The following is a 15,409-nucleotide window of genomic DNA, read 5'->3' as shown; positions in this document are numbered from 1 at the left end:
TCCTGTGGAGCTGCGTTCTTCCCCCGCCCCCACACCAAGCCTCCCTTCACGGTTGCAGACAGCACAGATATGAGGCCCACCTGCCTGATGTCAACATCTTGGTGGGCGCGGCCGGGGGAAGAATGCGCCGCTCCCAGCCCCGTTCAGGTAATTAATCCCCACAACTGACAGGTGGCAACAGGCGGCCTTTGGCTTCGGCTCTTGGGGAAAAGCGCTTGGAGGAAGGATTTTAATAGCTCATCAGTGCAATGCCTACATGTCTGGCAACCAGCAGTCTGCAGCGGGAAAGACAGGAGTGGGGGGCGAGGGGAAGAGTGCTGGATAAAGGGAGTTACAATCTAGCTGAACTGCAAAAGATTCCCAGGGTTCAGAGACACCCCTCACATCCTGTGTGTCAATGCGAGGATGTGAGGTTTTCTCCACGTTCACGCAGACTCCACAGCTGCCTGTGCAGTGAATACAGCTGTGTACAGTCACTGCACAGTGTCTTATTCCTGCACATTTTGAGGGGCAAAGGGTGATCTTCTGGCTGGGCATTGCACAAGAGGGTCTTTTCTCTGTGCCTCAGTTTCCCCATATGCAAAAACGAGGGTGATGTGTTCCTCCTTTGCAAGTATGTTGTTAGATTTCTTTCAGTGTGGTATGGAAAGTGCAAGAGATAGGCAGTGTTGGCTCTCCCTTCATGTGAGGAGCCACACCTCGAAAAGCACTCTCTTTTTTTTCCTCACATAGGGTCTGCTCATGAGCACCCTCAGCTCCTATTAGCTTTCCTGGTTTCTGTGTCCACTCAGGATGAGGCCAAGCCTGGGATGCTCTCAAATGTGTCATGTGCAGGACAGATGGCCACTAGGCAGCAACTTTGGCTTCAATGTATTGAATGCAGCCGGCGTCTTTGTTGGTAGGAAGGGCAGATTTAGTAGAGAGCCCCGGTCTCCCTTCTCTCTCCAGAGAATGGAACTGGCTTTATACAGCACTTTCTGTACCCAAAGCAGCCACAACATTGGCAGTCAAATCAAGGATCTCCTGAGTTTATAGGATTGATCTTGTAGCAATGCTGAGTGTGAATTCTTTTGGAAAAGCCAATCTGACCCCCCTCCTCCCCCCGCCCCCCGAACGAGCCTCTATTGGATCTGGCTCTAAATTCAGACTAGCTCACAAGCATCTTGTTCATACATCTTCGGTGAATGGCAGATGTTATAAGCATTTGCTATCAACACAGACATGGCTTTGGTCTAAGATAATCTGTAGATTTTATTTTGGGTCAAGAGGGATTTCCCCCTCCACTCCATTCTGATGTCAGAATTACTTAAATTGGCTTTTCTTAAGCCATTTGTGTTTGTTCCCTAGGAATCTGTTTGTGTAACCTTTGGCGTTGCTCTTGGAACGCTTTTGAACATAGGAAATTAAGCTTCTAGCAGTGTGTGTTGCTAATGAACAAACAATAAGAAAAAAACAATTTCATCTCAAACAAACTGAAACCCAGTAATGAATACAAAAACGCATGTGTCTGAATTCTCTTTGCACTGTGTTTTGGCAACTAGCAGAACAGAGGGACCCAGTTTCCCTTCTGGTGACAGAGGACTTTCTATTTCTTGGACAGTATCTCAGCTGCAGTGTAGCAGTGGAAAATTTGCAGCCAAGCGGGGTCGTGAAATTGCAATTTAAAATTAATCCCAAACTAAATGAGCTTTACTAAAAAGTGAGTTGCTGGGGGAAGATTGTAAGTTGTTTTTAACCATTATTGTTCTGAGTGAAACGGACTTGAAGATAGAGGATCTTATATTCACTAGCTGGCATCCTAGATTCTGTTCATATTCGTAAGTATTCGGCATTAACAATGGGCACCCCTGGTGCTGGATAAGCCACTTTCTTACTTAAAAGCCCACTGGGCCACAGAGACTTGACTAGCTTGGAAATTGAGACGCACATTAAAGAGGTACTTAAGATCACAAGTTTAATTGACAAAGGGAATAGTGTTTGGTATAATATACTTAGACTTCTGTAGGGCATTTGACTGGCACACTGTTTTGATTAAAAATCTAGAACAATATAAAATTAATCTGGTACACATTAATTGGATGAAAAACTGGCTAACTGATAGTCTTCAAAATGTAAACATAAATGTGGAATCATCACTGAGTGGGGGTGTTTCTAATCGGGTCCTGCAGGAATGGGTTCTTGCCCATACATTATTTAGCAGTTTTATCAGTGACCTGGAAGAAAACCTAAAATCATCACCGATAGTTTGCAGATGACTGAAAAATTGTGGGAATGGTAAATAATGAAGGGGACAGGTCACTGACACACAGCAATCTGGACTGCTTGGTAAGCTGGGCACAAGCAAACATGTTTTAATACAGCTAAATGTAAATATGCACATGTGGGCCATGCTTGCAGAATGGGGGACTCTATCCTGGGAAGCAGTGACTGAAAAGGATTTGGGGGGTGCAAAATCAGCTACACTTGAGCTCCCAATGTGACGCTGTGGTCAAAAGGGCTAATGGGATCCATGGATGCATAAATGAGCTCTTGAGTAGGAGCCGAGAGGTTATTTCACCTCCCCATTTGGCACTGGTGTGATCTGTGCCGGAATCTTGTGTCCAGTTCTGGTGCCCACAGTTCAAGAAGGATGTTGATAAATTGCAAGGGGTTCAGAGAAGAGCCATGAGAATGATTAAAGGATTAGAAAACCTGCCTTATTGAGATCCTGGAGTCTATCTCCTTAGTTTAACAAAGAGAAGGTTAAGGGGTGACTTGATCACAGTCTGTAAATACCTACATGGGAGACAAATGTTTCCTAATGAGTTCTTCAATGTATCAGAGAAAGGTATAGCACAATCCAATGGCTGGAAAGTTGAAGGTAGATGAATTCAGACTGGAAATAAGGTGTAAATGGTTAATAATGAGGATAATTAATCACTGGAACAACTTATCAAGAGTCACAGTTTCATAGACTTAAGGTCAGAAGGGACAATTGTGGTCATCTAGAGTGACCTCCTGCACAATGCAGGCCACAGAATCTCACCCACCCTGGAGTCTCCATCTCTGGCCATTTTTAAATCAAGGTGGGATGGTTTCTCAAAGATCTGGGTGAGGTTCTCTGGCCTGTGCTCTGCAGCAGGTCAGACTAGATGATCTTAGTAGTCCCTTTCTGGCCTTGGAATCTGTGAATTAAAGCAGCGTGTCAGGGATTTTGCTGCATCAGAGTTCTGCCTGAGAGTTCATTACTCAATGGAAAGCCCACGCGACTTGTATTGCACAAATAGAGCAGTTCCTTCCAAGAGACGCTTCCTTTACCTCACTGAAAAGGCTTCATTTGGGAGCTGAAAGGTTTTTCTTTAAACCTTTTGTTTACCCACCTTAAGGAGAAGGGGGCTTGTTGAGAAATCAGACAGGTGTCGGCTGATGTGAGCTGGCATGTGTACGCATTGTGATACTGAATTACCAGTGGGGATGCCAAGAGTGTGTAATATAGTATGTCTGCTCAGGCAGGTGGTGAGGGCAGGGCTGGAGTCATTGGAATGTTTTTTTCTTTTCCTTTAAAACGTATTATTAGTCAAAGAGCAGAATTTACTGTTGTTTTTAGCAATCTGAGTCTGCTTATTTGGACATGACACACAGTGCTTGAACCCCAAAGAAAAGGCTAAGCAAAGCTTATCTTTCTCTCTCAGCTGAGAATGTATAGTTGGGCTGTATTCCTAATGCATTTGTTTTAAGTAACTGTCTGCTCCATACGTCTAATAGAAATTCTCTCTGGCGTGTTCAGGATTAGCTCCCTGGACTGTGGTGTTGGTTCAGCTCTTGTTCCCATTAACGGATAATAACAGTTGTTGTGTTTCAGAATGACAGGCTGATGTATTGAGCAAAGCTAACTTACGGTATTCTCCTCCCAGTCAGTTTCGTTCTTATACTCTAACTACATATCATGCCATTTTGATTACATAATCCGAGGGAGCCAGGATATTGACCTTGTAAAGTATCTGACCCAATTGGTCCAAACGCGCCAGTTTCCCCTTATTTATACCATGATATTAATTTCTTTCAAAAAACAACAGTGCAATGTAGGATGAAGTGCTGACTCTGGCTTAATTTTCTGGCTTCTGCAAGTTCTAGAAGAAAAGATTACAGTATGAAAAGTCTTATCTGGTTTTCTAGTCCATCTCTCAGCCTATGCTGAATTGTTCATAACTGAGCACGTACTGGTCCACTACCGTTGGGATATTTATTCCCCTAGCAAACACAGCTATTGGAACAAAGTCCAGATACTTCCGTTCTTGATTTCAGAGCCCACTACTCAGTTACACCTCTTTGTAACCCTTAAAAATAACGTCTCTCTCACACGTTTATGCTCTTTTGTAGACTTCTATCCCCTTCATTGTCACTTAGGCATGAATGGCATATTTCTTTCCTCATAACGTAGTCCCAAGACCCATCTGGTAACTTTTGAGGACCACCTGTGACCTCTCCCCAAATTTCCCATCTCTCTCTGGAGTTGAGTACACTGTTTATGTTGCAGCCTCTGTGATACTTCTTCCCCTCCATATTGGAGCACGCAGTGGTGCTCTTGCATTGGTGTATAGGTGCTTCAAAACAGCTTGCCCATTGCTTCAGTCAGTTCCGGCCATGCCTTATGCCTCGTGTACTAGGGATGTTTCTGAGCAGTTCAACTGGAGTTCATGCACATTTGAAGAAGAATCTGCCGGAGAGATCTTCTGTTTCATCCCAAATATATACTTCTTCTGTGTATGCAAAGAGGGCTTCTGTCTCCAAGGTTTTCACCGACACAAACCTCCTTTGAAAATATATTTCATATCTCTCTATTACATAGATACAGATAATATCACTGACCTGATTAGAAGTCACCGTGAACGAGCTGTTCCCGTCTATTGTGCCAAGAGAGAGTTAGGACTCAAATTACAAATGACCACGAAGGGGTTGGCAGGAACAAAAGCCCCAAGGGGCTTTATTTAATATCTGACAGCAGGTACTTTATGGACAGATTTACACTGAGCTTACATGGCTGTGGCCTCTGGGTGACTGTAGGCTGAAGGGCCATTTTGCCCGAGATGGCTTTGAATGCTGTGGTTTGGCTGGGATTCCCAGAGTCCTATCCCTTGTGCTGCCCTGATGAGACATGAATCACTGGCCCAGTAAGGCTGTTTAATCTTCCTGTCCTCTCCCCTTCAGTGCCCACTTACCTTTCTGCAGTGGATATTGCTCCTAGTCCCTCTTTGCAGTGCACTGATGATGCCTTGAACAAAGAACAGAGTAGTAGACTATACGCCGGGAGCTGCACGTGGTATATGAAGTGTCATGCCCAATCCGCTCCAGCAATGCGCTGAACTCCAGCCTGTGTCTGTCAGATCGCTGCTTAAACAGGGGACCTCTCCTCTCCTAGGAGGAATGAATTTTTTTCCAAGTTTCCCTCACTCATTCCATTAAATGAGCTCTAATGCTCCAGTCAACATCATGGAAGATAATGTGCATTGTCGCACAAGCTAAGATGTTATCTCCAGTGACCTGGCCAAGTTTCATTAGGGGAAGGTAGATTCTCTCTGCTTAATAATTTCCCCTGCAGTTTTATATGGATGCAATATTCTTTGTTTTTGTCCTAAATCATTGTGTTAAAAACCTGCTGCATTTCTTAGACCAAAGTGATCCCCATGTGCATATACACACTGGAACTCTCCTAAGTGAAAATTGCTAAGATTTCACTTTTGAAAAGAACAGCAGTCACTCAAAGAACCTACTTGAAAGATCCTGCTGATAATGTAATGTTACCCATTGCACCTAGTTTGTACCTACTCTGGATCAACTGAAGTTCTTCCTCCTCCTCATTGTTTACCTCTCCAAATGCTTATAGCAGGAGTTCTCAAACTGGAGGTTGGGACCCCTCAAGAGTGGTTGCGAGCTGACAACCTCCACCCCAAACCCCGCTTTGCCTCCAGCATTTATGATGGAGTTAAATATATGTAAAAAAGTGTGCTTAATTTGTAAGGGGGGATCACACCCAGAGGCTTGCTATGTGAAAGGAGTCCCCAGTAAAAATGTTTGAGAGCCGCTGACTTATAGACATCTCACTGTTGTCCCCTAGAGCACATGCTTTGTCCTTCTTATTGAACCATGCTGGGCTGGGCATGGTTTCAAAGCTGCCTCAGGGATTTGGACACTTAGTTTCTATTAGTGTTAAGTAGTTGGCTTTGCAAACCTAAGCAACTTCGTTTGGTTCCATAAGTTCTGAGCCGCAGTGCACAGGTACCACAGTAATGCATTGAATAAAATTCTGTTGCTTAACTTCCCGACATTTGAAAATGTGGCTGGCTCTTTTCTTTAAATTTTCCTTTCTTGGTGATATGTAGCATTCAGACTAAAATAACAGTGAATTAACTGGGCAAGGAATTATTTTTTAATAAAAAAAGAGTAAATACAAAATTACAGGTTAAAAAGAAGCCTTTGATAAGCCCACTGTCTAGATTCATGTTTCGCAACCTGTCTTTTTTTTTTTTTTTCTTTTAATTGTTTGGCACGTTCTCCATTTCCGCAGGCTGGGTAAATCCTGTGTGTGTTTAATCTCTAGCCTGCAGGCACATAAAACAGATTGCATAACTTTGTCTTCACATTTTAGAAAATCTGAAAACTTAAAACATTTGCAGCACCTCGACTGAAATGGTGTCAGACTCCCGGGCAGTGGGATGGCCTTGAGTCACTTCCCCCAACTCACCAGTTCTTCTGACTCTGGTTTTCTTGTATGTTGCCGTGAGTAACCTTTGAAACACATACAATCCCCCGAATAGCAATCGCTAATCTCTTTGCTGCCACATGACCAGCCCCTTACCCGTTTGTGTGCCAGGCTCTCCTGTACCGGCAGGATGTGGTGGCCAGCTGGCGTCGGTAACCTGTACATACCTGTTGCCTCCTTGTTTGAACAATTGGGAGCAGGTAGATGAGCTGTTGCTGTTAAAGACATTTTAAAGAAAACAACCACTTTGGGGTTGTTTAAAGAAAACAACCACTTTCTTTCCTCTATAAGAAATTAATAGAAGTCAGTGGGAGAATGCCAGCAATTTCTGTGGTTCAAGTGGTTAGGGAGGCAGTTCTGTGCTTTGTAGTTTCCAAGGTCGGAAGGAGCTATTGTGGTCATGTAGTCTGACCTGCATAACACGGGCTGGAGAACTGCCCTGAAATAACTCCTGTCGGAACTAGAGCATTTCTTGACATAAACAATAAAACAAGCTCTAAACATCCCTGGGCATCATAAGGAGAAAAGGCCTCCAGAGCTAAGTGTATGAGCCGCTGATTTTCTTTACACATGGATTCAAATTGCCGGGTGGGGCGGGGGCAAGGAGGAGGGGATTGGGGTTGTCTGGGGAAGTATTTCAGGTAGCAGAGAAGACTGGACACTAGCTTCAGGGAGAGAATCCAGTGAAAAAGTGTTTAGGCTCTGATCTGATGAAACATTTAAGAACTTGCTTAAATCCATTGCTAATACATGGGTGCACACATGCTTTGCTGACATCCCACTGAAGCTGAGCTGAACTGGGGCGTTACTGCGGCAGGTACGCCGACAGAAGGGAAACTGTGATTGTTTTATTTGTAGCTAACGCAGCTGGAGTTGGATGTGTTCTTCTTACACATGTATCTTACTTTCAGGAGAGGGAGTTGTACTTTACTGATGAAGGCCCCTGCCTTGGAGTCTCTGCCCGAGTTGTGTTCTGGGTTCTGTTCCAGGCTGTGGTGGTGACTGACTCTCTCTTTGGGCTAGTCGCTTCAATTATCTATGCCTGACCTCCCCACATGGAAAAAGACACCATACATCCCTGCGGCGAGGGGTAGTTAGCGCTTTGAGATCCTCGGAGCGAGGTTGCCATAGAGGGGCTATGTAGGGTCACCGTTAGCATGCCCCTGAGAGAAGTGCATATTGTATAAATAACATAAAATAAATATTTTGGGATGGGCCCCACTTGCACAGTTCAGACTGGGATCTCCTTTTCAAATATCCATCGAGTTGTAGGTGTGTTTAGGTCCATGATTTCATGTCAGACCACTGGGGAGATAGAAGCCCACTTGCAAAATGTGATGAGAGTTCAGATTTGCATGCTGGTCTGGTTTTCAAATGCTCCTGTGGCTCAGAGCTGTTCTGATGCAAGATGGTTAGAATTGGCCCATCTCCGTTTCTTTTGTCAGGTGCGGTGGCTGAGGGGTTGGGATGTTTGATTACAATCCTGAAGGTTGTGGGTTTGAGGCTTGTTCGAGCTGCCACTCAAAGGCCAGGTCTGGTTCACATAGCAGTATAATGGGTACCTGACCCATTGGGTGAGGGCGGTCAGAGGCGTTTGGACAGGATGCTGGTCACATGTACCGTTGACTGTGAAACTGATGTACCTTAACCACGTCAGCCCAATGAGCCATTGGCTCTGGGGAGCATTGACTTGACACTTCTTTTGTGTAAAATGCATGGAGAGTAAATGAGTAGAGTGGATCCATAGCCTATGCACAATAACAAACTGAATAGCCCCCTGTGCTCGGGGCTTTACAGCTCACGTCGTTCTGCGTCCTTGGCTCTCTGCCCTCCTCCCCTAGCTGCAAATATGGACTGAAATTTCTCTTGTCCCCCTTCCCGTCTAGTACTCGACCGAGCTGAAGAAGCTGTATTGCCAGATCGCCAAGACATGTCCCATCCAGGTCAAAGTGATGACCCCACCGCCACAGGGCGCCATTATCCGTGCCATGCCCGTCTACAAGAAGGCCGAGCACGTCACTGAGGTGGTCAAACGCTGCCCGAACCACGAGCTGAGCCGGGAGTTCAATGAGGGTAAGGCGAGCGCCATGCACCGGGCCAGCACCTGCCCTCAGCCACACCCCCCCGTGCGCAGGCATCGCTGGGGTCTCGTGGATATGGCGTGGCCTGATGGGATTCTAGGCCCAATGTTAGAGGAAAGGTTTGCTGAGTAACAAACGCGGGAGGGTCTGACGACCCTCCCTCCTTTCTGTGTAGTTCAGGGGTGGCCAACCTGTGGCTCTGGAGCCTCATGCATCTCTTCAGAGGTTAATATGCCGCTCCTTCCATAGGCACCGACTCCAGGGCTGGAGCTACAGACGCCAACTTTCCAGTGTGCCGGGGAGGGGTGCTCACTGCTCAACCCCCTGCTCTGCCACAGGTCCTGCCCCCACTCTGCCCCTTCCCCTGAGCCTACTGTACCCTCGCTCCTCCCCCTTCCCCACAGAGCCTCCTGATTGCGGCAGGCAGGAGGCGCTGAGCAGCGGGTGGGAGGCGCTGGAGGGCAGGAGGTTGGAGGGAGCTGCTGATGTGTTACTGTGGCTTTTTGGCAATGTACATTGGTAAATTCTGGCTCCTTCTCAGGCTCAGGCTGGCCACCACTGGTGTAGTTGGAGGCCTCCCAGTAATGTAGCGCTGCAGCCCTGGGGAGGCAGGGTTAAAATAAACTACAAGGCTGCCCATGCTGGGTCAGCCTCTGACCCTGCACCACTCTGGTGCAGACAACCTCCCCAGACTTGCTCTGGTTCCAAGAGGCAGCTGTTCTACGCAGGAATGATCTCCCGTACTACTGGGAAAGGGATCTGGTAACAGGATGCAATATCATCTTGAGTCTTTAATCCATGTCTCAGAGATGCAGGGATGTTTGTCTCCAGGAGGGTAACACCAAGTGCCAGCTTTGAGCTGCAGACTGTCGTTCTATTCATTTAGCATTATCTGATCAGGATTAATTAATTAACAATCCGTTGTTTCTTAATTTATTACTTATTCCTGCTATTACTAGTTTGCTAACAGTCGTTTTAAAGATGTCCCAGATTTTTAACTTTTCCAAACTTAGCAGCTGCATTGTCTCTTACCCAAGTTCATGTGGGTTCGAAAAGCCTCTGGTTACGGGCTCAGATGTGGTGTTTATCTAGCACCCTAGCTGTGCACGGCAGTGGACAGATCCTTCCTTGGGGAGGTTACAATCTCCTAAACTACTAGACAAGGCAGTGCAGTGAGCCAGGACTCTCATTTGGCCAGGGGGCTAGGGACAGGAAGAAGGGAGTTAAGTGTACTGCCCAATAGGGGAGCATGCCTTTCAAAGACTGCTATGGATATGATTTGTATCCCTTTCTTTTCTTTCCGCTTGTACCTTGTCTCTCCGTCAGGGCAAGAGTGGCAGGAGGCAGCCGTGTTATGTAGGGTATTGATTGGAAAGTGAGTAAAAGGAGTGGAGATTTGAAGGATTCCAGTTGCTTTGTGCACAGGTTTTTCAAGGCCAGGCATGGGATGAAAACCTTCATGGAGTGGCTTTCTGGAACAGGGCCCCAGATGTGGAGCCCTCAAGGGCATGGCAATGCTTCCTCTTGAGCTAGGGTGACCAGATGTCCTGATTTTGGGGTCTTTTTCTTATATAGGCTCCTATTACCCCCCACCTCGTCCCGATTTTTCACATTTGCTGTCTGGTCACCCTATCTCAAGCACCAGAGAAGGATGGTCCAGTGGTTAGTACGTGAGCCTGGGGCTCAAGATACACAGGTTCAAGTCGTTGCTCCGCTACATACTCCCTGCATGACCTGCTTCTGTGCGGTGCGGTGAGAAGAATAATCACATCGGTGGCCATGGGAGCCAGCTGAGTAAGGAAGATCACGCTCCCCTGGGCTTGAGCTTCCTTCACAGGAAAACTTTCCTTCTGCCTCCTCCCTCCATCTGCAGGGCAGATCGCCCCTCCCAGCCATTTGATCCGGGTGGAAGGAAACAGCCATGCTCAGTACGTGGAAGACCCCATCACTGGAAGGCAGAGTGTACTTGTACCCTACGAACCACCGCAGGTAAGCGTGAGATCAGTGCTCTCCCTTGCTCTCTCTAACAAAGCCTGCCTCTCGCGGAAGGGAGGGGATTTCTGAAAAGCTCTTTGCTTTAGTTAAAGGAGACTTTACCTCTTTCTTCAGCCCGCTCATATCTTCCTCCTCCTCCTCCTCCACACAGAGGGGTTTGAAGCAGGACCCCCGCCAGGGTCTGAACTTCCCCACGCTCTGAGAAAGCCGAAATCCAGACCCAACCCTTGCAGTTTGCGGCCCGTCTTTGATATGATGTGATAAAAGTGTAGCTAGCGGGGAAAAGAGGAATACACAGCTCCTTCCATCTGCAGTCACCCCTGTATCACGGCTTTTCTGTGTCCAGGTCGGCACAGAGTTCACGACGGTGTTGTACAACTTCATGTGCAACAGCAGCTGTGTTGGTGGGATGAACCGCCGCCCGATCCTCATCATCGTAACCCTGGAAACAAGAGAGTGAGTAGCACGCAGCAGATCGGGAGCTCTGGAGGGTGGAGTGGGAGAGCATTGCCCTATGTTTGCCAGACAACATTACTTCCCTACTCCCATAATGTCAGGAGGGTTTTGTAGATTTCCTGAAAATAGGCGGGGGGGGGGGGGGGAGAATTATTTTCACCTCTATTTTTACAAGTCAGGGTGATCCAGTGATCAGGGCATCAGGTTGAGCCTCAGAAAAGCTGGTGTTTATTTCCAGCACGGACTTTGCATTACTCACTTTGAGATCTTGGTGTGTCATGTAGCCTCTCTGGGCCCATTTCCCCATCTCTTAAGTGGGTCTGGTGACCCTTGCCCACCTTTGCGAGCTGCTTTGAGATCTACAGAGGGGAAGCCCTGTCTGTGCCATGCAGCTTGGTGGACGCAGTTGAAATAATTCCACGTGTGTCTAGTTCTGAGATGCTCAAAGGTGTAAATTCCCGGTGGCTGCATCGTGAACACAAGCAGCCGTTTGGCAGCTGCAGTACTATTGGAGGGATTCACAGAACAAGCTGAGATGCAGTGACCAGGGGGTGGATCCACTTGTGTGGTGAGCACAAAGCAGGTAGCTGTTAGCCAGTCTCTCGTTCAGATGTGGGGCATTCTGGTTGTGAGCCAGGCAGGGAGTGGGAAAGTTTGCCCCTTGTGTTAAGTTTCAATGTGCGAACGCATTGCTGGTCACCGCTGGGCTTGAATTATCGCCTCCCCTCTTTCTCCTTGCTCTAGTGGACAAGTCCTAGGCCGCCGGTGTTTTGAAGCCCGCATTTGCGCTTGTCCAGGGAGGGACCGCAAAGCAGATGAGGACAGCATTAGAAAGCAGCAAGTCTCCGACAGCACAAAGAATGGCGACGGTACGAAACGCCGTAAGTAGCTGGCACAGCTGGGCGGGCTCGCAGCCTAAGCTGTCGGGGCGTGGGAAGCACCCCAGCTTCGGTACCAGAGCAGCCAAGATTGGAGAAGACTGAGCTGGAGGATGTGGGGTGGAAGAGCAATCACCGCTCTCATAGAAAAGGCTCTTTGGAGGGTTTCTGCTTGAGCAGTGAATTAAAACCACTAAACATTAATTGCTCTCAAGCAAATTGCCTCTTTGGTGTGGGCCTGCTATCCCACCAGCATTTCTGTCACCGATAGCATGCAGATTCCCTCGCAGCGCTGAAATCCTGTCTGTTGTGAATAGTGTTACAGATATCCTAAATATGGAACATGGTCTGAGGGTTGGTCTACTCCCCTTCCACTGAAGGGGAACTGGACTCAAGGCTCCGATTAAGCCCAGACATTGACCCAATCAAACAGCCCAGGTTTCCTGCATGCTCAGTGTTTCCATTTAGCCAGGCTCCAGAATTTAGCTTGGAACAACAAGCTGTAGGGATTTACCTCATCAATAGATTCTACTTCTTTGCCACTCAACCCATTCTCTTAAAGAGTTGTGGGAAATACGGTGATGATTCATTGAGAGCTAGGCAGCCCTGAGATGCTTAGATTCGTTACATTGTCTGGAAAGACCCTCTTGTTGTCCTGAGTGCAGTTCGTTGTGGATTTGCTGTTTGCACAATACTCTCTTGTTGACTCATTTCCCATTTGTCAAGACCATTTATACACTATCAAAGATATGAGAATCAGCACCATACTTTCATAGCCACAAACAGATGCCTCAAGTCACATTCACGCCCTGGCAGATGCTGTTTAGCCAGCAACGCTTTTCAAACCTATGGGTCCTGAGTACAGAGACCTCATTGAAAACCCAGTGGCAGTAGACATGCCAAATTCTAATCAGGAACTGTGGGGTTTTCTTTGCAGCGTTTCGGCAGAGTACGCATGGGATACAGATGACATCTATCAAAAAACGTCGCTCTCCAGATGATGAGCTCCTATACTTACCGGTAAGCTTTGTACTGGTTTTAGTTTTTGCCCATGTTCCTCTAATTCCTTGGGCATCAGCTAAATGAATTGAGGTAAATCAGCTGCTTATTTGGTTCTAAGTAAAAGAACTACATCCATGATGCACAATTATCAACAGATTATTGGCTTTAGGGGTGAGCTTTAGCTTGAATTGTTTAAGAATGGCTTGGACAAAGCACCCAAGAATGTACAAAAGGAATGGTCTACAGTGACAGGTGGGTGGACTGGATGGCCCAATAGATCTTTCTCCCTTCTCATTTCTGAGTTTATGAAATTCAAGATTCCTCCAGCAATAATGGACTGGACCCTTTTCTTTCTCTCCAAGATGGATGGGTTTTGGCTTTTATGAGCATTATCAGCACTGCAGAGAAAATGATCAAAATGAAATATGCTGTAATAAACACACGGCAGGAATAGAAGAGCAAAAAATGTCTGTAATTGCCAATTGACTGGTTTCCTCAGTGAGTAATGTTGCCCCTGGCACTCAAAGCACAGTTCACTTTTAAGGAAGAGATGGACCCAAACTAGTCCCTCAGATCCAAGCACCCCTATTCTTGGGGCATGTGATATTTAAATCCAGGCCTATAGAAATCTTATCTCAAGAGAATGTAACGTAGGATTTTCTCTAGCACCTACCACTGCATTATCGCAGAGTGCTAAACAGCTGGGTCTGAATTTTCCCGGCATATTTATATGGAGCCAAATGAAAAGCTTCAATCTAAACAGCCCCCAGATGTCGAGTGTTCGTAATCCAGATCTGGATTGTGAAGTTTCAGTCTATCTCCTCTGAAAGGCTGGCATGGCAATTATACCCACAGTATAGAACATGGAACGGCAGGTTTATACCCAACATCTACAGCATGTGTAGCCGGTGTATTTGCATCCTGCTCTGCTGTGGTTTGTTTGGTTTTAGCAGAAGCTCATGGAGGTGGCTGGAAGTCCTATCCTGTGGCTTTGTAACTTTAGATCCAAGCCCTGTAAGTGTTGCCTTATCCCCACTGTTCAGGTACGGGGACGGGAGACGTATGAAATGCTGCTAAAGATCAAAGAATCCTTGGAGCTCATGCAGTACCTCCCGCAGCACACGATTGAGACGTACAGACAGCAGCAGCAGCAGCAGCAGCAGCACTTGCTCCAGAAGCAGTGAGTATGCTAATCAACTGTTTGTTGGAGGGAGAGGAGGAGAGAGGGTTTCTCGGTTGTCCCCACGCACTCAGCCATTGATGTGGTGGTTAAGAAATGCCCGAATATACTGTGATTACCACCCTCTGGCAAAATCCTGCCTGATAGTAAGGCCTAGAGCAGAGTGACTCATTGGCCAGATGCAGCAGGAGTAATCAGTCATCGCTAGAGATGGACTCAAAACAAATCCCTGGGTCCAAAAGTTTAGAGGAGCTGAGAGCTAGATCCCAACTCCGCAGCTTTCTCCTAGCTCAGTAATAGGGCAACTGAACCCTCCCTCCCTCCCTCCCTCCCACTCGGTCCAGTCCCTGGTTATCACAGACGGTTTGCCTTTGACCTTACGAAACGCATGGCGAAGAACGGAATGCTTGCTTCTTAACTGGAATGCCCAGGCTGTGGATCGAGAGTCTTGAAGTACTTTTTGTCCAGCCACTTGCATTAACCTACCTGCAGACAGAAACATACTGAGCACTGATGACTGAGCTAAGCAATACGGGGTATGGGACGTACTCTGTGGCGAAGAGAAAATACTCCTCAGCAGCAACTCACCCACCCTTGGAATCTATCTATGAGTGCTCTTCCAAGAGCATAATGAGCCGGGATTGTAAAGAACATTTAGACCGGGCAGTTGTGCCTTCAATAAATTACTTTGATATCCTTGACGGACAGATGCTATTCCTTAGTGGGAAATTAAAAGAGTAGGTTAAAAATTGCAGAAGTAAAAGAGGGAGGGGCAGAAGCACTGTGTCCGTGGGGTATTTAAGGCCATATTTAGCACACGCATCAGGCCCCTCGTTTAAGGATATCAACGCATTCACGAGCATTGATTTTGCCATTACTTCTCTAACTTCAGACAGAGAAGCTGTCATGCTTCCCAGTTTGCAGCTGGGGAAAACTGAGCCATCGCGAAGACTCTGGTTTGCCCACAGTCGTACTGAGTCTGTGACACAGCTGAGGATAGAGCCCGGGTCTTGGGACTTGCACTGCTTGCTTGAGAACAGTCAGCAGAAAGCAGCAGTGTGTATTGTACACACCCACC

General features: G+C 46.9%; 1 protein-coding gene across 1 annotated transcript in view; it reads left to right on the top strand.

Moving 5' to 3' along the window:
- Positions 1 to 15,409, top strand: part of TP63 (tumor protein p63) — a 135,708-nt gene that overhangs the window by 103,860 nt on the left and 16,439 nt on the right. The window contains exons 5-10 of the mRNA XM_032777329.2: positions 8,626 to 8,812; positions 10,694 to 10,809; positions 11,162 to 11,271; positions 12,016 to 12,152; positions 13,087 to 13,169; positions 14,195 to 14,331. Of these exons, the coding sequence (XP_032633220.1) occupies positions 8,626 to 8,812; positions 10,694 to 10,809; positions 11,162 to 11,271; positions 12,016 to 12,152; positions 13,087 to 13,169; positions 14,195 to 14,331 (770 nt within the window). The remainder of the gene's footprint in view (positions 1 to 8,625; positions 8,813 to 10,693; positions 10,810 to 11,161; positions 11,272 to 12,015; positions 12,153 to 13,086; positions 13,170 to 14,194; positions 14,332 to 15,409) is intronic.

The sequence above is a fragment of the Chelonoidis abingdonii genome, chromosome 8 (genome assembly GCF_003597395.2).
Source record: "Chelonoidis abingdonii isolate Lonesome George chromosome 8, CheloAbing_2.0, whole genome shotgun sequence".
NCBI classification, from domain to species: domain Eukaryota; kingdom Metazoa; phylum Chordata; order Testudines; family Testudinidae; genus Chelonoidis; species Chelonoidis abingdonii.
This window is presented reverse-complemented; position numbering and strand designations above follow the sequence as displayed.